The sequence below is a fragment of the Mus musculus genome, chromosome 7 (assembly GCF_000001635.26).
Source record: "Mus musculus strain C57BL/6J chromosome 7, GRCm38.p6 C57BL/6J".
NCBI classification, from domain to species: domain Eukaryota; kingdom Metazoa; phylum Chordata; class Mammalia; order Rodentia; family Muridae; genus Mus; species Mus musculus.
Genome location: NC_000073.6, coordinates 98,083,100 through 98,110,733, shown reverse-complemented (window position 1 = coordinate 98,110,733; position 27,634 = coordinate 98,083,100). Strand labels below are relative to the sequence as shown.

At 52.3% G+C, this 27,634-nt stretch overlaps 1 protein-coding gene across 11 annotated transcripts in view; it reads left to right on the top strand.

Moving 5' to 3' along the window:
- Myo7a (myosin VIIA) overlaps nucleotides 1-27,634 on the top strand; it is a 68,469-nt gene that overhangs the window by 8,789 nt on the left and 32,046 nt on the right. For 4 of the 11 annotated variants that reach the window (NM_001256081.1, XM_011241691.2, XM_011241689.2 and 1 more), the window contains 16 exons: nucleotides 3,629-3,742; nucleotides 8,032-8,184; nucleotides 12,363-12,547; nucleotides 13,000-13,121; nucleotides 13,204-13,346; nucleotides 13,513-13,626; nucleotides 14,952-15,105; nucleotides 15,991-16,067; nucleotides 16,339-16,458; nucleotides 17,114-17,256; nucleotides 18,117-18,327; nucleotides 18,858-18,993; nucleotides 19,606-19,712; nucleotides 25,213-25,350; nucleotides 27,068-27,226; nucleotides 27,517-27,609. In NM_001256081.1, coding sequence (NP_001243010.1) covers nucleotides 3,629-3,742; nucleotides 8,032-8,184; nucleotides 12,363-12,547; nucleotides 13,000-13,121; nucleotides 13,204-13,346; nucleotides 13,513-13,626; nucleotides 14,952-15,105; nucleotides 15,991-16,067; nucleotides 16,339-16,458; nucleotides 17,114-17,256; nucleotides 18,117-18,327; nucleotides 18,858-18,993; nucleotides 19,606-19,712; nucleotides 25,213-25,350; nucleotides 27,068-27,226; nucleotides 27,517-27,609 — 2,169 coding nt within the window. Of the gene's footprint in view, nucleotides 1-1,485; nucleotides 1,593-3,628; nucleotides 3,743-7,359; nucleotides 7,548-8,031; nucleotides 8,185-11,242; nucleotides 11,261-12,362; nucleotides 12,548-12,999; nucleotides 13,122-13,203; nucleotides 13,347-13,512; nucleotides 13,627-14,951; nucleotides 15,106-15,990; nucleotides 16,068-16,338; nucleotides 16,459-17,113; nucleotides 17,257-18,116; nucleotides 18,328-18,857; nucleotides 18,994-19,605; nucleotides 19,713-25,212; nucleotides 25,351-27,067; nucleotides 27,227-27,516; nucleotides 27,610-27,634 lie in introns of those variants that run through there. The other 7 variants (XM_006507427.4, XM_011241688.3, XM_011241690.2 and 4 more) reach the window with 5 other exon arrangements.

Below are 27,634 nucleotides of genomic sequence, written 5' to 3'. Positions count from 1 at the left end.
TGAATCTCTGGTGTTCGGCTACACTGCCTCCTTCCCTTCCAAGACTGCTGAAAAGTGAGGTCTGAAAAGGTTGACTGTTACAAATCACACGGCACCAGTGTCATAACCGAAACTGGAGCCCATATCTCTTGACTCCCCTGTTCACTGCGGCTGAATGCTAGCTAGCAACTGGGGATTGGGAGTACGCTTGAGAATAATAAGAAAGTGTCTGTGGCTGGGTCTGCATAGCAGATGGGGACCTGGGCCTGGAAGACGCTGATCTTGGATTCATTTGACAATGGAAAAGCTGTGAGTTGGCCCAAGTTACACAGCCCCCCACCAAAGCCTTTGCCATGTCTCAAATGGGATCCTTTCACGGCATGTTTTTTGGTTAATATGGTGGCTGAGTCTGGCCACAGAAAGTGGCTTCCTTCTTCCTTAGCATCTGACAGCCTTGCCATTGAGCATTCTGATGACAAAATGTACCAAGTTCCCTTTTCTTCTTGGGTCTTAGTTTCCTCACCTATAAATTAGGTATTTTTGTGTCCTACCTGCCTTGGGATACAAGGGCCTTTTCTACCCAGAGCATCATCCACCTCCTGGGGACAGCCTGAAGCTGGAAGTGTCTAGTCATTGCTGGTTGCTGTGTGTTATGAGCACCCCAGTTTCCCTCTCTGAGTCTCTCTTCCTGGCTCCCACAAGGTATCTTAATTTGGTTATCCTATGTTCTTTCCGTGGGATAAATCATCCGTGTGTGCCAGGCCCTGTGCCAGGCCAGAAGGCATCGGTGACCTGGCTCTCAGCTGTTCTCAGTCTAGGTTTCCCGTTTGTCTTTAGTCAGTCATTCAGCCTAGAGCCCCAGCCTGTCCTGCACAGGGATAAACCTCTGGAATGTGGGGAAAGAGCCCTGGGCTTGGGGTTTCTCCAGCTCTGGCTGGGTGACAGCAGGGATGTTTTAACCTCTGAGAAACAGGGGACTCTCCACATGAGGGTATATCGTGCAGGCTAATGAAACAGTTTATTTCAGAGGACCTTCTAAAGTTCTGGAAGGTTCTGGGACTTCCACAGAGCAGTCGTCTGGCACCTGGGTCAACAGGCAGAAATCATTTTTATTTCTCCTTTCCCTCCCTCCCTCCCTCCTTCCCTCCCTCCTTCCCTCCCTCCCTCCTTCCCTTCCTTCCTCCTTCCCTTGCTCCCTTTCTTCCTGCCCATCTTTCTCCTTTGTGGCATTGGAGACAGAGCCTATCTATAGCCTTGTGCCCTGGGCAAGTTTTCTACCTCTGAACCATACCACTATTGAAAGCTTCTGCCCTGAGCTCACTCTCTCTATCCAGACCCCCTTGTTCCCGTGGTCCCTTGCACACAGTCACATGCCCACGCTTACACTCACACCACACACATGATCACATCCACCCACACTCCCCCGCCTTCTCTCTCACTGAGGTCTTTCCTGAGCCAGGCTGGGCCTGGGTGAGAGGCCGGGCCCAGCCCTGCCTAAGACAGTGTGGCGCTAGGCTGTGAGATCATCAGAGGACTCCGTTACCCACACAGCTGCCAGAGGGGAGTTGTCAAAGTGAAACCCCAGGGACTGGGGGTGTAGTTTGTGGGGTCAGGTAAGAGCTTGTCTAGAATGTATAAAGCTCTGGGTTTAATCTCAACTTTGTAAACCAGATATTGCACAGCATGCGTGTAATCTCAGCTCTCTAATGGAAGGGAGGTCATCCTTGCCCAAGTCTGTGGCCAGCCCGGGCTACACGAGACAGTGTCTCAAAAAAGAAAGTGAAAATTGTGCCGTTTTCTGGGTGTGGGTGGCTTCATATTCTACTGTGTGGTTCACAGGGCCTGTGGACCTGGTACCTGTTCCTGCCATGACTCATCTCAGGGCAGCCTGGCTTGTTCCTCCTGGGATGTACCATCTGTTCCTGCTTCATCTGCAGAGGATGGGCAGCCTTTAGAGATCTCTCACAGAGTGCAAAATCAACGCTCCCTAGCAGGGCTGAGAAAGCTGAGGCCAGGGAGAAGTCACGGCTATGTGGCCGTGTGAATATGCACAGGTGACCTAGGTGCCGACGATGTCTGTCAAGCCGGTGTGAGGGTTAAGTTGGAAGCAAAGGAGAGTCCCAGACTCCCAGTGGATGCTCAGCAGACATGAACTCTCCCATCGTCTGGGCCTGATCATTTTTCTGACTTGTCTGCAGTCCAGCGGGACCCGGGACTGACTAGCTTGTCTCTGGCGTGCCCTAACTCCCATTCACATGACATGAGCAAGCCAGGACCCACTGTAGCTCTGATGGGAGAGGGAGGTTTATTGGAGGGAGGGCAAAGAAATTGAGGTTCAGGGGTCAGTGAGCAAGGCTTAGGACCTGGCTCCTGACTCTAGGCCTCAAGCCCTTCCTACCACGCCATGCCCATGGCTCTGTAATGAGCCAGTGTACCAGGCTAGTACATGTGCCACCTTACTTGATATGAAAGTGTATGCTTGTTAGGATGCTAAGCTCTCCCACACTCCAGGAGAGCTTGGGAGCCCCTCCCAAAGGAACACATGTGTGTGTGTGTGTGTGTGTGTGTGTGTGTGTGTGTGTGTGTTAAGATTAGAATACTAGCAGATATTTTATTTCAAGACCACCAAGGACTTTTGTGTCCCAGACCCTATGCCCTCTGTCCTCCCCATAGCTGCCTCCTTAATGTCCCCTCCTGCCTCAGGGCCCTTGCTCACACCGTCCCTGCTGCCCTTTCCTTGCCTGATTGCTTTTGCCCTTCAGATCTCAACGTAGAGGTTTCCTCCACTGCGTAGTTCATTGGTTGCCAACTTGGAGTGTCATTCTCTTGCCGTTGCCTGTCATTCTCTGTCACTTTGGGTTCCTCCCTTCTGCTCTGCTCACCAGGGTCCACAGGGACCTGGGAAGAGCTTTGCTTGCTTGGTTGTCACCGTTTTAACTTTTTCAATTAGAATGGAAATTCTATAATGGTCTCTGCTCCTTCTAAATCAAGCAGGACTTTGTATTCAGTAGGTGTCCAATACATGTTTGTTGAATAAATCAGGATGGAATAGAATTGTTCTGAGTCCAGCTCTGGATTTAATTCGGCTCCCTAAGCTAAGTGTCAGGCTTTGTACTGGATGCTGCAGAGAACGTGACAATGCCCCTCCCCCACCACCTTCGAGGTCTGGGCTCTCCTCACAAAAAGGAGTTGGCGTGGCCTTGTACCCCAGGCTCAGCAGAGAGCAGTAGGCTTACAGGAACCCTTTTGCTAGGGTGATTTGATGGAGCCTTCGATGTTTGCCACACCCTAGTGGGCCCTGTGTCTCCCTTTGGGATAGAAAGGACGTGATTTGGTGTGCCTGCCTTAGTCTCTAGTCTGTCAGGTGCCTGTGTGACCAGAAACCATGGGCTGCACAGCCTCGTGGCTGAGGTTGCCCTTCCGTGCTGTTGGCTGCTCCTCTTCATGAGCCTCGGCTCACTCACCTGGAGGTGAGGGGACCTGACTTACAGAAGAGGCACTGATGACATGGTATGAGCCCCAGCCTAAGGCTGGCCACCATGAGCCTCCCAGAAATCAAGGGTTCCCTCACCCCTGTCTTCTGGCTCGGATTCCAAGCCTTGGTGGTAGTGGGAGAGAGGGGCTCAACTTCAGGATCTCCTGCCTACAGGGGGACTATGTATGGATGGACCTGAAGTCAGGCCAGGAGTTTGATGTGCCCATCGGGGCCGTGGTGAAGCTCTGCGACTCGGGCCAGATCCAGGTGGTGGATGATGAAGACAATGTGAGTAACCATCTTTCCTCCAATCCTACTTGGGAAGGCTACAATGGCAGGTGTCTAGAGTAGGAAGTGACCAGCGCGCGCGCGCGCGCGCGCACACACACACACACACACACACACACACACACACACACACACCAACCACATCCCTGCCGTGCACACAATCCTTCCTCCTCTACTCTGCAAGAGAGACTCCCTTTTGCTTTCGGTTTGCACATCTCCAAAACCTTCAGGTCATTCTGGGACATAGGGATGAGGGCTGTGTATGCTACATTGGGGAAGCTCGTTGGCATGGCTCAGTAGAGCTTTGGAGTCAGGCTCCTTCCTTTCAAGCCTCTGTTTCCTTTAATGAGACTCCCATGTGAGCCTGCGCGTGCTGGGCACCTCAGTACAGTCGGTGTCTGTCTAGGCATACTGGGCTTAGCCCTATTGGCTCGTGGAATTTATCATCCACATAGCCCTCGGGGAATCAGTCTCATGGAAAGGGACCCAGAAGTGCAAGCTTGGTAAGATTGTAATGAGCCTTGAGGAAAAGGGGCAAAAGTCAAAGGAAGGGGTGTGTCACTAGGGAGGCAGGCAGTCTGTGCGAGGGTCCGGAGGCCAGCCATGGGGACTCAAGCACAAGTTCACAGCATGTGTGTGTGCCTTTGCATGTGGGTGTTATGTGTATGGGTGTGCATGTGTATATGCATGTGTGCAAATGTGTGTCTCTGTGTGGACTCACGTGGGTGTCCACGGGGGGGGGGGCACAGATGCACTGCAGAGCACAGGAGTGTAGGATAGTAGAGACATAAAAGACCCAGGAAGCTTCTATTTGCCATAATTGGGATTGTGTCCAATGCTGTGCCTGGCTCTGGGGACAGTCTAGCCTGGATTCCTGCCTTAGACTTCAGGTCTGGAGAAAGCCAAGAGGGAATAGAGAGTACAGGTCCTGTTGGGACAAGGGAAGGCAGGCACAGGAGCTGTGGGCCTAGGGGAGGGAATCACTGAAATTCCGAGGGCCCCGCAGGGCCACCCCTCAGGACTCTTGACCTAACTTCTGTCTGGATTCTCAAGGCATCTGTGAAAGTCGGGGTAGACAATAACCATGACCCCATAAGGTTCATGTGACTCACAAAGTTCACAACCAATGGTGCTGGGATTAGAATTTAGGATGGCTACTTCTGCCTGTATTCCTGCCACCAGCATCTCAGCTCCAGGACTCAGGTTGTAGGAGAGAGGCTTGGCTCTAAGCTTGAGGCCAGATGCCCTTCCCTTCCTTCTGAGGCTCTACTTCTCCATGCAGGGAAGTCGCTGTTGTGCAGGGTGGGCTGGCAGCCGACAGACAGGCTGGTGAAGCTCCCCAGCTCTGAGGATGGGGACCAGGGACTCTACCTGAGGGGTAGAGTTTCACCTGGGTCAGGTTGCATGTCAGATGGTATCCTGTAACTCTGTGTCACTGGATCCTGAAGGTCCCCTCCCATCCTGCACACCCCTCCACCAAAGCCCTAAGAGTGGGGACTGCTGGGGGTGGGGCGAGACTGGCTAGGAACGTAGGATGTGCACAATTAGGGAAGCTGAGGCCTTGGGACCCTCTTTCCTATTTCCACTCCAGGCCGTCGTCCTCCACCTCTGTCCTCTCACTGACACGGTGGCCTGAGAGGAGGGACCTGGGCAGTCACATCTGCTTTGGCAGAGCTCAGTAGAGTGTTCAGAAAGGCTCTCGGGAGAACACTGCAGGGCCAAGGAAGCTCTGGTCTTCCTGCCTTTGCACAATGCATTCCTGTGCCTGCCAGGAAACCCCACCTCCCTCCACAGAACGCCTGTCCTCTTTCCCAGACAGCTCTTTCCCAGATGTCCCCCACCTACACACCCACCCGGTCCTCAGAACTGTCTGTGGCATTTCTATGTACCTTGCTGTCTTGCCCTCTCTCCCTACCTCCTTTTCTCTGTCTTTCTTCTGTGTCTCTGCCCTTTTTGTCTCTGTCAGTCTTCAGACACTTCCTGTCTTTTTCGCTGTCTCTGTCACTCTGTCCTTCAGAACCAATGCTCCCATACTAGGCTTGTTACACTTTGGCCTCTGCTGTGGGCTGTGGACCTTGACCAGAGAGCCGCTACCCTCAGCAGGACATCCTCCCACATAGGAGGTGGAGCTGTTCGGCTGCACTTCTTAACCTGGCCTGTCATTTAACATTGAGTCTGACTGCCACTGTGTAGCCAGGTCCCACTTCTCCGATATGTGTCGTGAAGAGAACACTCGTGGTCTTTGGAACCTGGTGGCTCAGGGTGTCCAACCCATACCTGGCCGAGTGTATCCCAGGCCCCAATGACCTGCACACCTGACAGGATTCTCCAGAGGCGATAACTTTCCCCTCCCCCTCTCCGGGACAGAAGCACTATTATCTTTGCTGTTTGTGGACTAGGCCCTAGCGGCCCAGGAAGGAGGTGTGAGGAGCCAGGAAGGTGGTGTAAACTGCTTGGCCTCTGTCCTGTCTCCCCCTCCCCCAGCTCCATAGAATTCACCAGCCAGGCCTGTGAAAGACACCCTGGTGGGGCCAGATTCCCATTGCAATTGCTCTTGCCAACCCCTTACCCACACCCTCCTGGAAGGACTGTTTTTGCTGGGCCCTCAGCCTGGCCTTCTTTCCTCACTTCTTATAGAAACTTTCTCTTCATTCAGGTCTCAGCTTAAATGCTCCCTCCTTGGAGCAACAGTCCTCAGTATCTGCCCACAGTAGCTCTGTTGAGTTAACTGACCTATTTTGGAAGGAATTATGGATCAGAGGGTGGGGCAAAAGGCAGTAAAGAGCTGCCCAGAGGCCCGGTCCTCTGGTTCCATGCAGGGGCCAGGGACAGGCAAAGGAAAATTTCCAAATGGATCAGCTTTTATCAGAGCGTTTGGGAGAGAGGAATGTTCCACATGGTGCTCGAAGTGTAGACAGGTCCTTGACGTCACTGCTGGGCCCCTGGTGCATTGGGAACGGCTGGGTGAGGGCCTGGAGTGGATTAAGTTTTCCTGCTGGAGTGCCATGGAATGCTAGGGAGGCAGGAGCAGGGCTCTGGCTGCCCCTTCTGAGCAGATGGGTGAGCTACCTCTTCACCCCTAGAAGCAGGGGCTGAGCTGAAGCCAGAGGAGAGGAAAAGTGTGGACCAGCGTGTGGCTGTCATGGCAGCAGCCATTAGAGAGTGGGATGGCCAAAGTCACGTGACCAGATCTGTCAGGAACAGCCTGGGACTGAAGCCAGATTCCTCCTAGGGACTCCCGTTGGAGCTGGCGACATCTAAGAACAGCTAGAGGAGATACAAGTTTGCAGGGTCTTGACAGGTGTGTTACATCTATTAGCAGACCTATGGATTTGGGAGGCTGGAGCAGAGAGGTTCCCTCTATCGGCAGAAACCATGTTTATTTTTGGCTCAAGGTGAGGGAAAGAGAGTGTGGGTGGGTTGGAGCCATAGCCGGGACCACAGGTCAGAGTCTGGTGATATGAAAAGGCTCTTGACCCCAGCGATCCCAGGAAATTGAGGCTCTATTCTCCAGAGGGAAGAATTCAAGACCTTCCTAGATGCCCTCGTCTGCCATCTGGTGGCTGCAGAGATTACTGCAAGAAAGTGAAGCACGCGCGCGCGTGCGTGCGTGCGTGCGTGCGTGCGTGCGTGCGTGCGTGCGTGCGTGTGTGTGTGTGTGTGTGTGTGTGTGTGTGTGTGTGAGAGAGAGAGAGAGAGAGAGAGAGAGAGAGAGAGAGAGAGAGAGAGAGATTATTGTAATTCCCACCTAGCTCACAGGTCCAGAAAGTCTCCCCTCTCCAGCTTCATATTGTTTACCAGCCAGGTCTGTGACGAACACTCTGGGGCCAGATGCCCATTGCTACGGTCCCTGCCCAGCCCTCACAAGCCACACTCACACAGCCTGGCCCCTGGCCTGGCCTTCCCTCTTCACTTCTTACAGAAAGTTTCTCTTCAGTCAGGTCTCTGCTAGTTCTCAGCACCTCCCCACAGCAGCTCTGAACAACTCCCTGACCATATTGCTTTATGTATTTGTTTACTGATGCCTGGATGTGAAACCGAGCCCTTCACATTTGAGTTACTGTGCTTCCATCTCTACCTCTCAAAGTGACTGGGGGACCTGAGGCCCTTAATGATAACCACTGGTGGAGGGCAACATCTTGGCCTTGCTCCCCTTATGTGTCTGTGGGATGTCTTGATGGGAAGAGACCAGTAAAATCCCCAGATTCAAGCCAGTCAGAACAGACACATCCTCTGCCCAGCCTGGGCTCAGGAGCAGCAGCTGACATGAAGCGCTATGCCCCCTGCAGGAACACTGGATATCCCCTCAGAATGCCACGCACATCAAGCCAATGCACCCCACATCGGTGCACGGCGTGGAGGACATGATCCGCCTGGGGGATCTCAACGAGGCAGGCATCCTTCGAAACCTTCTCATTCGCTACCGGGACCACCTCATCTATGTGAGTACTACCCATGGCTACTCCTGTGCCGCACCCAGAGGTCCATACTCCTGGGACTTCATCAGCTGTGTTGTGGGTGCTCCATTTGAGGCCCCTCCCCTCCCTGGGTCCAGGCTCTGGGCTCTTTAGATCTAAGTCTGGGGCAGGAGTTGTTTATGGGCCTCAGAGGCTTGGGAACTGAAGGCCAGGTTGCTAGGGACAGGCTTAGCATTTTTCCAGTTAGGGAGCTGGGGGCTGTTACCCTGAAGCCTCAAGACCAGTGGAGGCAAGCTAAGAAGTATGAGTCCTTAGGAAGGAAAAAGGACCACAGACTCTCATTAGAACCAACCAGATCATCTTCCCTATGGAAACACCACTGGATCTTAGTGGAATGCAGAAAAGTGCTTCCATAGAGAAAATAATAAATTTGATCTCACCCAGCTGGGACATCAGGGACAAAGGTGCTTATGCCAGGCAGGACACACGCCCTGAAGACCTTTAGCAAACTGACTTCACCAAACCCAAAGCTTTTTACAATTATTGAGGAAACCAAAGACTTCTGCTTATTTGGATCATAAGATGATATTTATGGTATTAGAAATTAAAAAAGAAAGCTTAAGACATTTATTCATCAAAAATGGCAGGCTAGGTGTATCTAGAAAGCAATGTGACCAGATCTCATATCTGGAGTTGCAGCAACTTGTAACTCTGCAAAGATAGGAATCTTCTTGGCATTGGCCTCCTACTGATGAAAAGGGCCTTGTTCTGAGAATTATTTTTAAAATGAACTATTTATCGTATGTGCTTATGTGCGTGTGGGCTAGAGCCGCCACATGTGGAGGGCTGAGAATGGCTTTTGGGGGCCATCTCTCTCCTTTCACTGTGTTTTGAGGCAGGGTTTCTCTTGTCACTGTCCTGCATGCTCTATGCTAGCTGGCTTGAGAGCTTCCAGCCAACTCTCTTGTAGGAGTGCTGGGATTTCAGATGCGTCAAAGTTTTTACACAGGTTCTGGGACTCAAACTCTGGCCAACAGGCCTACACAATAAGAGCCTTAACCTCTCGGACAGTCTTGCTGGCCCTTTATGGTTAAGTTTTACCCAGATGTGTGTATTATAAATTGTAGATTTCCTTCTGACTGATTGCAATGGGACCTTCCTCACTGTGCCACAGGGGAAAGACTGTGTGTACTCGGACGGTGTGCATGTGTATACAAGTATGGGTGTTTATCTATATGTGTATACATTGACACACATGTGTTTGATGATAAGTACTTGTGTATACATTCAGGTATGGGATCAAGCACACATACGTGGACACATGTGTACATACCTTTACATGTGTGCACATATATATGTTCTTCCTCCACATGCAGAGTATATCTATTCACAGTATTCTGTCTTTCCCACCAGTCTCATCCTAGACCTCATTTTTTGGTGGCTAGTGTGACCCTGAGTGTTGACAGTTTGTTCCTTAGATCCCTTCTCTGCTAGTCCCTGGAGATAATCAGAGATGCACCCTCTCAACCCATGACTTTTAATCACTTAGTCACAGGACATCGCTCCTGTGTCCTGTATTCTGTGTTAGACAAAGGCCTTGAAACAGTCACCAAGCAAGCATCCAATAAAATGTACTTCAGAGAGCACATGAGGTACGAGACACACATAATACCCCCACTTTCTGTGTGTTTTTGTTTTTGTTTTTTTTGAAACAGGGTTTCTCTGTATAGCCCTGGCTGTCCTGGAACTCACTTTGTAGACCAGGCTGGCTTCGAACTCAGAAATCCACCTGCCTCTGCCTCCCGAGTGCTGGGATTAAAGGCGTGTGCCACCACGCCCGGCACACTCCCACTTTCTGAAAGAGTTGGCTCCTAATGGCAAAGAGGCACCAGCTAGGTGAAAGGCACGGCAGTGTTGTCCAGCCTGGTGAAGCAGGAGAGGGAGGGGCTTTGGGCCTCAGGTTCAGTGGCTGCCCACCTTGTCTGCAAGATAAAGAGTAACAAGGCTCTTTTAGGAAGATGTATACCATGACCTGAGGTTGTAGGAAGCAGGAATGGGTCCCAGCAGAGGGCAACGCAGCGAAAGCCCACCTAGGCTGCAAATGGAGGAGAGACAGAGCAACCACAGGGACAGGAGCCCGATAGGGGGCTAGGTGGGGACCAGGAAGGACCTGGTAACCCAGAACACGGAGGCCAGCTGGGGTAACAGGGAGCAAGACGTGGAGGGCGCACCTGGGTGAAGGGCGTGGCAGTACTGGAGGCCAAGTTGAGTAGGCTGACAGTAGGTCTGAAGGAATGCTGGCTTGGGAGTCTTAGTGGCCATCATGTGGTGGCCTCTAGGAGGTGGGACATAGAGGAATCTTGCACCCATGAGGCCCTTGGGTTTCATGCAGAATGGAAAGGACCCTGGGGCAGTAGTGGAATAAGAAGGTACATCCAATAGCACCAGGAAGTCTTGGGAGTGTTGCAGCATCTCCATATTTCTTCCTGTCGCTTCCCTGCCATTGAGCTTCTCATGGTGACTCTGTAGGCTCGATCCTTGGGTCTGAAAGAGTAGCAGCTATCAGTCTTCTGTAGTTGCCAGAATGACCTTTCTCCAGCAGATTCCCCAAATGTCATGGCCTTTCACACTCTGATCCTCTACTGCAGTCCAGATGCTGGGGCTCCCAGAGCACCGATGCTGGGGGCTGTGGAGTGACTGGCCGTATGCTGGTGACAGGTGTCACATTCTTAAGCAAGTCTTAAGAAGGAAGTAAGGTGGCAGTTATGCCTCTACTACCCTTCAAGAGTGGCACCTTTGTCTCTGCAGTGGACCTGGGAAAGGGAGTGTCCCCTTTCACAAATAAGCAGACTGAGGCTGGCCAAAGCTATGTTCCTCGAGGCTGTCTCTCAGGTGGGGATGGGTTCCCCACCTGATGATGATAAGAGTCAGCTACATTCCACAGTTGCGTGGGATGGTGTGTAACAGAAAGTGGCCACAGGGTTCTTGCCCAATTGTTTAGCCTACGCCCAGGTTCCTGGGGATGCCTTTGTGGCCTCTTTTCTGTTGACTGGTTGTCTCTCTACCTGTTACTTTGTAACAGACCAGCTGTGGAGGACGGGTGAGTAGCATTGTAATAGCCCCTGGGAGGCTTGTTGGCTTGGCTCGGCTACTCCTCTTGGCTGGGCTACTCCTCTTGGCCTCCTTGCTTCATTTCTTTTTCTGGGAGGCAGAGGGGACTCTTGGCACTGAGCTGAACGGTGAAAGCTAGTCTTATGTGCTCCTGGCTGCTTGGAAGAGTCGGCTTAAGACTAAAGGAAGTTCTATGCTCTGGAAATGGAGTCTCGTGGCTTAATCAGTGCTTCTCTGCACAGCTCCCCTAGCCTGGGCTGATTTCCCTGCATGCCCTGAATGGTGGATGCTCTGGGATCATGCACGGAGTCCTGGAAAGGTGGTAAAGGTTGGAGAGACAGCGGAGGCTGCTGCCTGCCCTGCGCAGACACATTTGTCTCCAGCCTTCCTAGGCTCCAGACATCAAAACATCTATCACCGACAACAGGCGAGGCCTGACCTTTTCTGGCTTGGGGTGAGGCGGAAGGAAGGAGGAGTAAACCCATGCTCTCCTGACGCTTCTCTGCGTGACAGGACCCAGGGTACAGCCGGACATCTTGCCTGTGCTCTCATACAGCCTGAGGTCCCCAAACTGAGACAGACCTGAGCAGGCGGGCTTCAGGTCCCCATGCTCCATCCACAGGGCACAATAGCCACTCTGTCCTGGGTGGAGCTACAAAGAAAGTAGCCACCCAGCCCCAGCTCCTTCTGTACCACATTCCATCCCCAGCCCTCTGCTCTGCATGACTTGGCCCACTCATAGCTTCCTACCATCCCAGTCTCCCCTCAGGACATGGTCCAGTTTTTAAATCTTGCTCTAAAAGTCTTAGGTACAGAGACTGGGGCTAAAGGAAAGAGCCAGTATTTGAGCTGTCTCTGCTTTGTGCTTTGAATCTGAACAGTCCCATTGTACAGATAAGACAATGCAATCCAGGCTTGGGGACCTCTGGCTGTCTCCTCCTCCTTTCACCAAATGTCTCTGAGCCAGACCAAAGGCCAGTCTGAGACCCTTCATCGGCTCCTGCTGTGTCTGTGGACTCCAGAGCTGTGCAGGGCAGAGACCGTCGAATCCCCAGCAGACGGTGCAAGCCGCTGTCCCTTGCTGCTTGCAGACGTACACAGGTTCCATCCTGGTGGCCGTGAACCCCTACCAGCTGCTCTCCATCTACTCGCCAGAGCACATCCGCCAGTACACCAACAAGAAGATAGGGGAGATGCCCCCCCACATCTTCGCCATTGCTGACAACTGCTACTTCAACATGAAACGCAACAACCGGGACCAGTGCTGTATTATCAGGTAGGTGGCCCGGCCTTACTCCCAGTGAGAGGCACAATTCTGCTGCCCTGCTAACACACTAGGAATTGTTCCATCGTTAGACTGCCAGGGGGCTCCCCGGGAGCTGGATGTGCCCTCTGTGCTGTGTCATAGTGTATGGAGTCACCCCCACATTCCAGATCTTACAGTTCTTTTCTCTTAACCCTACAAAGACTGATGCTAGCTTTTCAGGTCAACACTGTCTCCTGAGGGTTCCTATTAAGTGATGGTCAGTTGAAATCTGTCTTCTTTGCTCTTGGGCAAGGGAAGAGGTCAAAACATCAGTTGAGCAGTTCGCATGATTCATATTCTTGACCAGGAGGGATGGGGGTGTGGCAGAGCCCTTTGTCCCTGAAGACTCGACCTATTGTAACAACTGCGGCTAGTGTCACAGCCAAGGCTGAGGACTTGCCCGTGACTCCCACCCTCTGCAGCGGGGAGTCGGGAGCTGGCAAGACAGAGAGCACAAAGTTGATCCTGCAGTTCCTGGCAGCCATCAGTGGACAGCACTCATGGATCGAGCAGCAGGTGCTGGAGGCCACCCCGATCCTGGAAGGTAAGGCCAGGTTCTGAAGGTGAGAGCCCAGGGCTGGCACTGGGTCTACCCAGGCTCACCTGTGATCCCTGCCACCCTGCAGCATTTGGGAACGCCAAGACCATCCGCAACGACAACTCTAGCCGCTTTGGCAAGTACATTGACATCCACTTTAACAAGCGTGGTGCCATCGAGGGCGCCAAAATAGAGCAATACCTGCTGGAGAAGTCACGTGTCTGCCGCCAGGTGAGCCCTGGCTCCCAGTGATATTCAGAGCCTGGAGCAGCTGGGTGGGCACCACGGTCTGGGCCATCTGTTAGCACACTGTACTTCCATCTGGTCCTTGAAGTGTTCAAGGTCCCCTATGAGACCCCTGCTCATGTGTGTTCCCAATCCTGGTGCCCACTTCCAGGCCCCTGACGAGAGGAACTATCACGTGTTCTACTGTATGCTGGAGGGCATGAATGAGGAGGAGAAGAAGAAACTGGGCCTAGGCCAGGCCGCTGACTACAACTACTTGGCCATGGTGAGGCCCAGGTGACAAACTGGGGTAAATACCTTTCCTGGTTATGTAGGGCAAGACCAAACTTGGCAGAGTGGCACTGCACCAGCCCAGTCAGGCTTTGTCTGTGCCTTAAACAATGTGCCCTCACTTGGGCATATGTCCCTAGTGAATCCTTACCATTTCTCAAGGTCAACACAGAGCCTGGGGACACAGCATAGGAGCCACAGAGCCAAGCACATGGACCTGCTCACAATGGAGACTTTACAGGCTCCCGCTGGGCCTCCCAGGATGGAGGGAGCTGGTTGCTGAGGCCTCCAGGATTTGTTGATGGCAGGCTCTGGTGCTGGTTTCTGGTGCTCTGTGGCTCTGGGGCAGTGCTTCTCTCTTCCCCTTTGAGGGTTGATTGACCCTTTCACAGGGGTCACCTAAGGCCATTGGAAAACACAGATATTTGCATTACAATTTATAACTAGCAAAATTATAACTATGAAGTAGCAACAAGATATTTTATGGTTGGGGGTCTCCACAACATGAAGAACTTTATTAAAGGGTCGCAGCATTAGGACGGTTGGAAGCCACTGCTCTAGGGGTTGTGCACACAGCAGGCTAGGTTGAGAATTCCAACTCTATCTCCCTGGAGAGAACCTATTTGGGATTTAAGGTGTTGTGGGTGGGACAGGACCTTCTCTTCTGTAACTAGCTAGCGGGCACACTCACTCTCCCTCTGTCTCACACGCAGACATACCACACACCATGTATACCACGTACACCACATACCATGTACAACACATATACCACACATACACCATACACACACACTCAGACAATACACATATACCACACACACACCAAATAAACAGATACACCACACATGTGATACATTCCACACAAACACACACACATATGCACACACATGAGCACATACGTACGCACACCATACATACCACACACACAGGCACATGCACACGCACACACACACATGCACACATGCACAACTATACCACACACACCACACACACACTCCTGCACACACACCACACACATACTCCTGAGCAGGCTGTGTCTACACTTCCCCTCTGTGGTTCACGCATGGTGACAGTTGAAGGGAACTCCCCCAGGAGTGGGCAGCACCCTGGAGCTGTGTGGATCTGGGTAAGGTGTTGGTGCTGTGAGCTGTGGTGAAAAGGAGTGCTTGGGTGAGCTGTATAGTGTCCAGCTCTTACTCATGTCAGGGTGCCCCAGAGAAGACCACAGGACCATTCTACATATCCTGGGCATTGCCCTCCTGACATCCCCTGACACTTCCCTGTCCTCCCATTTTGTGCCATGCCCCCTCTCCTGCCCAGGGTAACTGCATCACCTGTGAGGGCCGCGTGGACAGTCAGGAGTATGCCAACATCCGCTCTGCCATGAAGGTTCTCATGTTCACAGACACGGAGAACTGGGAGATCTCGAAGCTTCTGGCTGCCATCCTACACATGGGCAATCTGCAGTATGAGGGTGAGGCCCCACGGTGCCACATACCACTCAGGGTAGCATGGCACCCACCTTCTAGGGGTTGGCAGTGCTGTCTACTGCAGCGGGCATTACATGGGATTCTCCCAGCCTGACTTCAGTCTCAAGGGTGGTACACAGTGGCAGTCCCCTCCCCAGAGCTGGCAGCTGAGGTTTTCAGAGTTAACAGCAGCCCTTTAAGATCTCTTCCACATTTGGATTCTTCTGTAAGGCTTAGTGTTTTCAAGAGAGGCTAAATCTTGGGGTTCACACTGTGGCGTGAATGCCCGAACAGCTGTCTGTAAGGGGGGAGAGAAAGCAGGGTGTGCACACTTATTTGACACCACTGCATACTAGAGTGAAGTGGTCCATTGGAAGAAGGCATTGGATTACACTCTGCCTTTCCACAGGTGTCTAGCATGGGTCCCAGGCAAAAATAGAAGCTCTTGGAAGTTCATGTAATGAATGAGTGTCCCCAGAGCTAGGCAATCCTGGGCTAGTAAGTCTGGAAAGATAGGGGGAAATAAGTGCTTTGAGTAAAGAGATGACATTAAAGGCTCTTAGGCCCAAGAGAAGGAGGTTTATTTGGTGAAAGAACAACTTTACAAAGCTTGTCCCAAAAGTACCATGAGTAGAGGCTGAGAGGGAGCCACCAGAGAGTCCAGCTTGGGTGCCAGGCTCAGAGCTAGGTGCTGGCATTTAGGGTCCACACTCTCATGGTGACCACAGGCTGTTATGAGACTATCAATCAGATGTACACTGACCATGTAGATCATACCCTCTGTGGGCAGGGCAGGCCCCCGAGAATAGGCATGGCAGCCTGCTCTTCTCAGGTGGCACCCCCTGCCCCTCTGTCTCCCTGTGTGACACTGTGTCCCTTGCTGCTGGCAGCCCGGACATTTGAGAACTTGGATGCGTGTGAAGTCCTCTTCTCCCCATCGCTGGCCACGGCAGCTTCTCTGCTCGAGGTCAGTGCTAGCCTCTCCCATTCTGTCTGTCCCTCTGAGGGACACCTGGCTCAGTTGGGCTGAGGTGGGAACCAGCTGTGGAGGCCTTGGGTGGGCGAGTTCTGTTCAGGGAGCAGTGTGTGGTCCTAGGCCACTGTTCCTACAGTGGGTGGTGCTGAGGGATCTGGGCTGGGCCTCTGTGATATCTGGGGAGACATGAGGATGGGAGCCAAGTGGGGTGAAAGGGGACAGTCAAGCTGGGGCTGGGCCAACATCTGGGTGTTTGCTCTAGGTGAACCCCCCAGACCTGATGAGCTGCCTCACCAGCCGCACCCTCATCACCCGTGGGGAGACGGTGTCCACCCCTCTCAGCAGGGAACAGGCGCTGGATGTGCGAGATGCCTTTGTCAAGGTGGGTGAATGGGGTGGCCATCTGTTCTATTTGCTTTGAGATGTGAATGGACAGGTGCAAGATGTTTCCAAAGCGGGTCCTTGCTTGGCAGTCTGTGGACTAGAGTGCCCACTGAAGTCTGGCTCTCTGATGGCCAGCTTCCCTCTGCCAGCTTCTAAGCCCCAAGGCCAGGCATCTTAAAGGAGCTGGCTCTGCATTCCCCAGGGGCCCTGCTTTGTCCCCCAGGCTTGCTTTGATCAGCTGTTCTCAGCCAGGGCCACCCTCTTAGATCTCATGGGGTCTGGCTGGTGGAAGACTCCCAGTCCTCATGTTGCTACAGGCATATACTTGCCAATCAAAAAGTCCCTAATCTGTACCACCCCTGTGCCTGCTGGATTCTGGACCTTTACGGTATGCAGAGGATGGAGAGATAAATAAGTGAAGATGCTAAACCCCAAGGTGACTCCTTCCCAGCCTCGGGGTCAAGGGAAGTTCTAAGGGAGCAAATGAGTAGTTGCTGAGGCAAGAGTGCATGTCATAGCAGGGACAGCCTCAGGAAGACTTGGGGGCATTAATGTCACCTGTAAGGCTGGGGCCCAGACCCAGTGTGTCTAGGAATGGTGACTGCCACTCAGGGAGGGTCTGCCTTGCCCTGTGGCTGATGGGTGCCTTTCAGGGCATCTATGGGCGGCTCTTTGTGTGGATTGTGGAGAAGATCAACGCAGCAATCTACAAGCCACCCCCCCTGGAAGTGAAGAACTCTCGCCGGTCCATCGGTCTCCTGGACATCTTTGGATTTGAGAACTTCACTGTGAACAGGTAATGTGGGGGGCCCCATGCCTCTTCCTTTAAGCTACACTGGCCTGCCTCCAAGAACAGCTTCAGGCTTGGGAAACTTGACTTCAGTCACCCTGGAGAGCCTTTTCATGTCCAGTCCTAGGTCAGCTGAAGCCAGCCCAATTGGATACTGGGGAAGGTTTACAGTGTTCTGGGTACTTGGAAGGTCTCTGAGCTTATGACTAGAGACACTTCAAGTCACTTCAATTCTTTTTTTTTTTTTCTGTCTCAAAAAGCTTTATTTTTACTTGGTCCAAGACTTGACAGAGGCTCCAGGGCGGTTACAAAGCTGCCTAGTGGCTTGAGAGGTTCATTCAGGTGGAGGTCCCAGGGCGGGCTGGTGCAGAGCAGAGAGGGGAGCCCCTTGGAAGGCACAGAGGCCTCCTAGTCGAAGTCACTTCAATTCTTGTAATGTAGAATGTCACCGAGTCCCCAAGACACCATACTGAAAAGGAGAGTCAAGGATGTTGCTTAGCTGGGCTGGCATCAGGGATCTCTCTGATTGCTTGGATAGTGTCAGCCTCGGCCTCTCAGTGACAATCTGTTATTTCTCTATGACCCACCTTCCTAGTGTTCTGACATCCCCCCTATGGGTCTGGTCACCAAGGAAAGAGTCCTGAGCCTGGCTTCTAGCCTGCCTCTCTGGCCCTTAGTGACCTTGGGCATGTCCTTTGCCCTTGCCGGTCCCCAGAGTCGTCTTCAGCGTAGGAGTTGGACTTGATAGTTGTACCCTAGCCCACGTGATGGGAGTCTTGTGTCAAGCTGTGATCTAGGTAGAGCCGGGTCTGGGTGACAGGGCAGAAGTTGGGCGCCACATGTCCAAGGTCCTCTTCCCTCTGCAGCTTCGAGCAGCTCTGCATTAACTTTGCCAATGAGCACCTGCAGCAATTCTTCGTGCGGCACGTGTTCAAGCTGGAGCAGGAGGAGTACGACCTGGAGAGCATCGACTGGTTGCACATTGAGTTCACTGACAACCAGGAAGCACTGGACATGATTGCCAACCGGCCTATGAACGTCATCTCCCTCATCGATGAGGAGAGCAAGTTCCCCAAGGTGGGCACAGCAAGCCTCAGCTCCCCCCAGCATCTGCAACCTGGGAGAAGCCGCATGAGCCTGTTCTGGTGCTCTGCACTGATTCTAGGGGGTTCACATGGGGAGCAGGGATTGTCTGCTTCCCACTGGCCCTGGGCCAAACCATCAAGATTTACACAGCTGCTTCAGGATAGATGCTAATGATAGAATTGGCTTGACCTGGGGAAGGAAACATAGTATTGCTCTCAGGGGGAAACGGTGAGATTAGAGAGTCTTGCTCTATTGATCAGGCTAGCCTTGAACTCCTGGGCTCTAGACGTCCTCCAGCGCTAGCTTTCTAATCATTTTAGTCATGAGAAACAGATGCCCTAGCCTGGAATGTGCATCTAAGGTTATGTGGTTCACCCACCTCACAGATTGGCAGTGAGGCCAAGAGCCTGTGTCGGGGTGTGATGGCGGTAGCTACTGAGAAAGTCAGGGGAGGTTGGGAGGACGTGGGTAAGGAGGTCCTGGAAGGCAGTGGCTTGGTAATAGCCACTCTGTTCCCTCAGGGCACGGATGCCACCATGCTGCATAAGCTGAACTCACAGCACAAGCTCAATGCCAACTACGTGCCACCCAAGAACAGCCACGAGACCCAGTTTGGAATCAACCACTTTGCGGGTGTTGTCTATTATGAGAGTCAAGGTACAAGCGGTGATGGGTGTCTGTCTCTGTACTCCAAGCCCTCTCTGTCTCTAGGTTAGGAGTGAGCCCACAAGGTGCAGAGTTCAGAAGGGACATGCCATCAAGTGCTTTACCTTTTACTTGATTTTTGTCTTAAAAACAAAAGCAAAACCAACCAACCAACCAAAACCAGACAAGGTCTCACTGTGTAGCCCTAGCTGGGCGGGGACTCACTGTGTAGAGCAGGCTGGCCCGGAACTCATGGAGGTCACCTGCCCTGGCCTCCTGAATTCTGGGCTTGCTTTTGCTTTCTTATGATACTGGGGATAAAGCTGTGCTGTACAAGTGCTCCACCCCTGAGTTATTTCCCCAGCCCTTCAAAAGATGGTTTTAAAAAGGACACATGTAATTGTGGCAAAGCATATGTGATACAAAGTTTACTATTGTAACTACTTTACATTCAATTCAGTGGCCTTATGGGCATTTACAATGCTGTGAGTCTTTACCACCACCCCTCCCAGGGCTTTCCAAGACTTTACACAGAAGTCAGTCCACTCAGATGTTGTGGGTTTGGGGAGCCCTTGCCCAGTGGTGAGGGGGAGGGGAGCTATGACTGCTCTTTACTGCTACCAGGCTTCCTGGAGAAGAACCGAGACACCCTGCATGGGGACATCATCCAGCTGGTCCACTCTTCCCGGAACAAGTTCATAAAGCAGATTTTCCAAGCTGACGTTGCCATGGTAAGATTGTTGGATGTTCCTTTGAGCAGAAGGGGCCCTGGAAGAGTCAGGCCTGAATCTCTACCCCACCCTGAGTCTTGTCTATCCATGGGGCCCCTTGAACCCCAGAGTAGGGACAAGGGACAATAGCTGGCTTGAGAAGAGAAGACCTGTGAGATGCTTCTGTCTGGTCCTCCCTTAATGGCCCAGGATGTCTGGGGTATGAGGCTCAGAGAATTGCTATGTGGGAGGTCACTTGGGACTTTACCATGGAGGTCCACCTCTAGACAATCATAAGGGGAGACACAGGATTGTGTGGCAGATGGACCGCCCTGGACCCTGAGCTGATACAAAGGAGTGCCTACACTGCCCATTTGAAGGGCAGTTGGAGTTTCTTGCTGGACTCTATGGCTTTTATTCCATTCTTTGCTGTGCCCCTATTTCCCAGGGCACAGGAGGGGGAGCAGGGAGGGGAGAACCACCATTTTCCCAGGCCTATGCAGATGTCTGACCTGTTGGGATGGTGGCCAGCCTTGACTTCTACCCCAGGCCCTCCAACCCAGTCTCAGTGGCTGTTTGCCTCTCACCCACACCTCTTCTGCCTCACCTGCCTGTGGTTCCCCTTATAGTTTCTCTGTGGTTATTCATCCGGCACTGTCGGCCAGGCAGCGGCTTCCTCGAAGGTAAAAGCCCCAGCCTGGGGCCCAGGATGACTGTGGTGGGAGAGCTTACTCCAAGGGAGAGAGGGCTGGATTTTTTTTTTTTTTTTTTTTTTTTTTTTTGTCTTTTGTGGAGTGTGTTTTTTTTTTTGTTTTTTTTTTTTTTGTTTTTTTTTTTTTTGATTTTTGTGGAGTGGTTTTTGGAGTGGTTTTTGGTTTTTGAGTTGTGTGTGCTGCAATAATCTCGGTTTCTTAAAGAGGAAACTGAGGCCTACAAGAGGAAAGTTGGAGAAGGTTCCTGAGCCTTTTCTGCCCTACTCCTGTTATTGTACCTGTTTCTATGCCCTAAGGACTCAGTGGGACTCTGATGGCACACTTAAGTATAGGTACAGGTGGTCTTCTGTTTTGTGGATGCGGGACTGAGGTCAAGTGGGGCGGGCTTCATTTATGCTAATGACATCCTTTGGGTAGATCAGCGAGAACAGCTGCTCTGATCCCCACATTCCAGTCTTGGCTGCAGTGGCATTCCCATCGCAAAGGAGCTGGAGGCCCTCGGCTACCACCGTCCCACCTCCTCTTTGCTCCCTGCTTCCCAGTTCATTGTCTCCTCTCTGCCAAGAAATATGTGTGGTAACTGCACACATATTTGGCCTGTTCCTGGGCCCTCCCATCTTTCCAGGCCATCTTTCCAGGCATGGCTGTACCTGAATGAGTGTCTCATCCCTTAGGATAGACCCAACACCCTGGGTGTTACGAGGAGGAGTAAATACCAGGTCTGTCTATATAGGGACTGTCTTCCTGTGATCGCCTCTGGTCCCTGCACCTATAACACACACACACACACACACACCCCACATTCTTTCCTGGCTTTGATACATATAGACACTTTTACAGTGATTGACTGTGACCTTGAACAAGTCCCTTTACTATGCTGAGACAGGTTCCAATCCTCAACCTGTCATCTAGAATGGGTCACGTGTGTGCAGGTTCGTGTGTGTGTGTGTGTGTGTGTGTGTGTGTGTGTGTGTGAGAGAGAGAGAGAGAGAGAGAGAGAGAGAGAATGAGTGTGTGTGTGTGCATATGTGTATGGAGGCCAGAGAGCCACCTCAGATATTGTTCCTCAGGAGCCACACCCACCTGCCCACCCCACCCCCCCGCCCCCTTTTGAAACAAGTTTCCTCACTGACCCGGCGCTTGCTCACCTTGTAGGTTAGGCTGGCCAGTGAGTTCCTATTCTGTTCTGCCTGCCCTGCCCACAGCGCTGGGGTTACAAGTGCGCACTGCCACTTTTTGTGTATGGGTTTGGGGGTCTCTGTGCTTGCAAGGTAAGAGCTCTACCAACTGAGCCACATCCCCAGTCCAAGAACGATCTGCAACTGCTGAAATCTTGCCTGCTTTCTTGCAGGAATTGCCCTAAGTCGTAGCTATAGCTCTTCCCTCGGGTGTACACCTACAGTGCATGCTTACAGAAACCTAAGCCCCACTGCTTGGGCAAGTCCTGAGTTCTCATCCTTTGACTCTTGTGCCTGCTGCCCCAGGGCAGTTCAGGGCATCATGACCTGCCCTAACCTACTGACATAGGGGTCAATGGAGCAGAGGTAGGCCATCTTTCCAGGCATGGCTGTACCTGAATGAGTGTCTCATCCCAGTCAGGTCCACAGGACAGCTGCTCTCTTCTGCTCATTGGCAGATACTGACACCATGGTGACATCTGCCTTCCCTCAGACCCTCTCTGTGCCCTCTGCACATTGGCCTTTGAACTTTTTTGGCTTCAATCTTTGCTTCATCCCTGAACATCCACTGATGATTCAGGAATCGGTAATCACCAGGAAGGATGCTTTCCCTTGAATAAAACAGAGCCAGATGAGAACCTGTATGGCTGAGGCAGGGAGAGCAAATCCCGCACACCCCTTCACCTACTCAGCCATTCACTCTTTCAGTCTACAAATGCGTATTGAGTGCCTTCCATATGCCGCATACTGCCTAAGTCGCAGGACACAGCAACAAACAAGTGGAAACCAAGCCAAACCAAACCCCGTAGTTAGTCTAGTGTTCCAGCAGAGGGTTAGTGAGAGATCCAGTAAATTACTAAATCATGCAGTGTTATGGGGGGAGGGCATGGATCGGGATGAGGCCGGGGGTGGGGTGGGGTGGGGTCAGTGGTAGGCCCTGTGATTGTACATGAGGCACAGGACAGGCATTACTGGACAATTGGTAGGAACTGGAAACACTACCCCTCCCCAAGATGGGCTTTGCAAGGAGAGGGATGGGCATGTGCAAAAGTTCCAAGTGTGCTCCAGGCAGAACCAGGAGGCTGGAGTCCCAGGAAGGGTGCAAGCCCATGGTGGGAGCCAGAGGCTCCTGGAGTAGATTCTGTGGCTGTCATGGATCCTAGTAGGGACCTTGACTTTCCCCGGAATGAACTGATGTCACTGGACGGTCCTGAGTGGGGAGGGATGTGGCTGGTTTCCTTACCCTGGCCCCCAGCTGCTTTGTAAATAGGGTTGTAGAATGCCTGACATGGTGGTAGGGCAGGAGTCCAGTGCAAAGGCCAAAATGTGGAAAGGAGAAAGATAGGCTGAGGCAGGACCCAGCCGTGGCAGCTGTAGGTAGCATCAGATTCTGGGAAGGACCTGTTGGCTTGTCCCATATAAGAGAAGGGTCATGAGGAAAGTTCCTAAGGACTTGACTTGAACAGCTGGAAGGGGACAGTCTGCGCACCATAGAGGACACCGGGAAGCTGTGCAGTCATACCCCAGGTGACCGAGGAGTTTATGTATGTCCTGGTGCACATAGGCCCTGGTGACACAGAAGTAAGTGAGGCAGACCTGATCTCATGAGGCCCCAACAGGGAGGACAGACAGAAGGGAGCAACTTCAAGATGACAGACTCTTGAAGGGTGTGTGCCCTGTCCGGTGTCGTGTGTGTTATGCTTGTGCATGCAGGGGTGTGTGCTGTGAGGGAGGTGTGTCGTGTGCTCTTTCTTAGTGTATGTATGTCATGTATATGCATGAGTGCTTCAGGGTGTGCTTGCTGTGTGTCGATGTCATGGGGAGCGAGCATGATGCATGTATGCACAGAGTATGCATGCCACATGTACTTTACAGGATATGTTCAGAAAGTGTGCTGAGTGTTGTGCTCTTACCATGTTTGTGTCATATGTGTGCATTTATTCTGGATGGCATGCATGCTGTGTGTGAATTATATGCATTTTCATGTGGAGTATGCATTCTGTGAGTGATTTGTGTGGTATATGCATGCCTGGTGTGGACAGGTCATGTCTGCTATATGGTATGAATGCTGTATGCACGCTACACATGTGCATGTAGTGCTTGTGTTATGTACTGCATGTATAGCATCTGCATGCCCAGGTGTCACCTGTGTGCATAATACCATATGATGCATATATGTGTGTTATGTATATGTGTGTGTGTGTGGCATGTGTGTATGTTCTGTGTGGGACTGTGTGCATGGTGAGATGTGTACACTGGGAGTATGTATGCTATGTGCTGTGTGTGCTCTGTTTTAAACTACACGCTCAGTGTGTATGTGCTGTTGCTGAATCAAGAATCCTGAAAAGGCAGGACAAATATTAACCTAGCCCTAGATCCCCAGAACGAAATTTTGAATGTTCTTCAGTGGAACTTGAGATGAAAAGTACTTCTTGTTTCAGAACCAAAACATTTGCTTTCCTACAGGGCTGACTAGCATAGCTCCTGGATTTAGTGTGAGTTAAGCACCTTTATCTTCCAAATACCCCATACACGTGCTCTGCACTCCAGATTTTAAAGTATTTATTTTATGTGTGTGTGCCCAGCGTATATAAATGCAGCACAGGTATGCAGGACTCCTCAGAAGTCAGCAGAGGGCACCAGATGCTCTGGTGCTGGTGTTACAGGCTGTGAGCTGCTAGCAAGAGCAGTAGACTCTTCTCTCTGTTCAGCCATCTCTCCAGCTCCCTGCACTCCATACTTTTGATGCTAAAGGGCAGGATTGAATTATAGCTCTAAAAATATAAAAGCTTACAACAAAATCAAGTTTACTAGTGAGTTTTCACACAAAAATGGCCAGGAAAATAGTATGTAGTAGTACCGTGTTCTCTCTAATCTGAGTTCTGCAATGTTCTAGAAGGTTCGTTTCCTGTTTTCTTGACCTCAGCTCTTCCCGAGTCCCCTTTATCCCTGTTATTTCCCAATGTTCTGAGAAGACAACATATAGGCAGGGGTGCAGAGAGCCTGGGTGGCTCACGCAGCAGCTGGGAGCACAAAAATCTGTCTTTGCAGGCTTGTCCAGGTCACCCACACTGCCCCAGCCTGATCACTAATCCTATAAGCAGAGGAGGGGAGGTCATGAGCTGTGCTGTTACCTCCAAGGTTCTCAGGGGGTGCAGTGCCCACCCCAGGTGGCCGCTTACTGCACTTGGACTCTCCACCTGTCCCATCAGGCGGGTAGATGGCAATGTTTTCACTTAGGAAACAGTACAGACTCAGCACCCTTTATTGGTCAGCTTAGGCCATACATGGGGCTTGAATTTAGGTTTGCCTAACTCCTGTCACTAAGATGACCTCAGTATCTTGAGGACACTAAGTGTGAACCCCTTTACACAGAGAGGCACTGATGTTGGCCCAGAGTCTCCCAGCTGATAGTGGGGGGTCTAGACGACACTATTGGAGCTCCCTGTAGTGGGTGTCTGAGGTCCAAGCTCCAGCCCAGACCAGGGGTGTCACAGGAGATCCCCAACTACCCCTTGACTGACCTTGGTGACCTTCCCTGGTGCTCTCCTCCCTCCAGGACAGCTGTTGGAGGGTGGGAGGGGGAAGAGGTGGCCCCTCCCATCACTGTCTGTCTGTCCTCTGCCACAGGGTGCCGAGACCAGGAAGCGCTCGCCTACACTCAGCAGCCAGTTCAAGCGGTCTCTGGAGCTGCTGATGCGCACACTGGGCGCCTGCCAGCCCTTCTTTGTGCGTTGTATCAAACCCAATGAGTTCAAGAAGCCCATGGTGAGCCTCAGAGGGGATGTGGTGGGCAGGGGTGGAGGGTGGGAAGGGAGGGGGCAAAATGGATGAGGTAGGTGGGCAGTGGAAAGAAAGCCTTGTTCTCTCTGGAGACTAAAGGGCTTGTCAAGTTGCTGAGGGCATAGGGGCTCCACAGTCACCTTAACCTTGGCTTTGCTATCTCCCAGCTGGGCGGTTGTACCTAAGTCAGACACTGCCCTGTGCCTCGGTGTCCTTGAGAATGAAAACTCCCCAGAGACCATGCCTGAAGATTGTAGAGTGCCTGTTAAGTGCTTAGTAAATACAAGTGTGGCTCGTGCTGGGGCCCCTCCCTTGAAAGCTCTCTTCCTCTCAATTCAGGGCCCACCTCCTCCATGAAGTCCTTCTGGACTCCTTTGCCTGAAGGTCCCTCTTTTTTTTTTTACTATTAGTGACAGCATTTGTTAGCCCTTCCATACACCGGATAGAGTCCCTTTCAGCATATTGCCTATGAGGAAGTGACAGTCGTGAGTTGTCACATGGGGGCTCAGGGATTGAGGGGCTCAAGTGCCATAGGCTGACTAGCTGCTAGCTCTCTGTTTCAGGGCAGGCCCTGCGAGGTGTTGTTTATCCAAAGGAGGGGGGAGGTCCAGGGGAAGCTGGGTGTGGGGCTTAGGGAGGGAAGGAAGGCAGGGGAAAGTGGCCCAGAGGGAGAGGAAACGGGCTACGGAAGCTGACCTTCCGCACACGCTGTCCCCGCCAGGAAATCGGTTCCCAGAGTGGGTGAGTCTCATCCTCTTCAACCCTCTGGAGCAGGGCAGCAGGGTGACATGGCTGGGCACTGGCTCCCTGAGGCCTTTTCCCAGCCCAAGCCTCCCCCTTTGCCGCAGCTTGCCTCCTCCCCTCCCCTTCCAACATCATTCATGTTCTTCATTTATGAGAAGATCTTGCTGTGTAGCCCTGCCTGGCCTAGACCTTGCTATACAGATGAGCTCACAGGGACCTATCTGCCTCTGCCTCTTGCTTGCTGGGATCAAGCATGACCGACCCCCCCTGACATGATGCTATTCTTAAAATAAATCCTGCCCAAGAATTTCTGCTGCAAACCTTCCCTGGCTCCAGCCACCCATGGGACAAGGCCCAGACTTTAGCCTGGTCTCCCTCAGAAGGCCCCGGGCCTGTTTTCTGCATTTTCGGTCCATCTGAACTCAGGGTGTAGCCCTGCCCTGGAGCTATCACAGTGGCTACCACAAGGCAGTGCCTCTTCCTCAAGGCAGCACAGCCAGCCCCTGGGGAGTTGTTAAAACAGCTGTGGTTGTGCATGGAGGCCACTTAAAGGGGAGCCTGGGGTTGTGTGGAGTACCCACCTCCTGGCCACTCCACTGCATCCTGGCCTAGGCTCTTCAGCCCCCTCCTTGTTCCCCACAGCAGGGCTTACACTTTAAACTTCTGCCCCTCCCCACACGCTCGTCCTCCTCCAGCCTTGGAAGAGCCTTCACTAATATCCATGAAACCGCCTGTGTCTTCTCTTTTGAGATCTGGTCCCACAGTACACGGTTGTCCACCTGCAGGTCCCCACTTCCTGCTGCCATGTGGGTCTGACCAACAGACCTTGCCTCCTGCCTGGCTTTGCTCTTAGGAGGCCTCGACTTCTCTGTGTTTCTGTCTGTGCTGGTCAGACACGGGGCAGGGCCTGCATCCCAGTAGTGGCCTTGCCATGATGCCTTTGGTTCTGGCCCGGCAGCTCTTCGACCGGCACTTGTGTGTACGCCAGCTGCGATATTCGGGCATGATGGAGACAATCCGCATCCGCCACGCAGGCTACCCCATTCGCTACAGCTTTGTGGAGTTTGTGGAGCGCTACCGGGTACTGCTGCCTGGTGTGAAGCCAGCATACAAGCAGGTACGAGGCCGGGTACACCAACAGGGCAGAGGACCCCAGTTTTATGGGTGACAGTGACTGGTGGAGCTTGACATCTACTTGACCAAATCAGGTACTGCTACAGGGTAGAAGGACACCCTGGAAGGCCGCCATAGTGTTTGCCATTGGCTTGAGGAGAAAACAGATTTCATAGAAGGCAGGGCCAGGCTGGGTCAGTCAGACAGACCTGTCTCTCAATCTTGAGAAGGACACTTGGGGGGGGGGGGGCCTTTCCATTAGTTATACTGTCAATACCCCTGTCTTCTGCCCAGGGTGACCTCCGAGGGACATGCCAGCGCATGGCTGAGGCTGTGCTGGGCACGCACGATGACTGGCAGATTGGCAAAACCAAGATCTTTCTGAAGGTGAGTGCAGCCTGTTCTAGCTGCC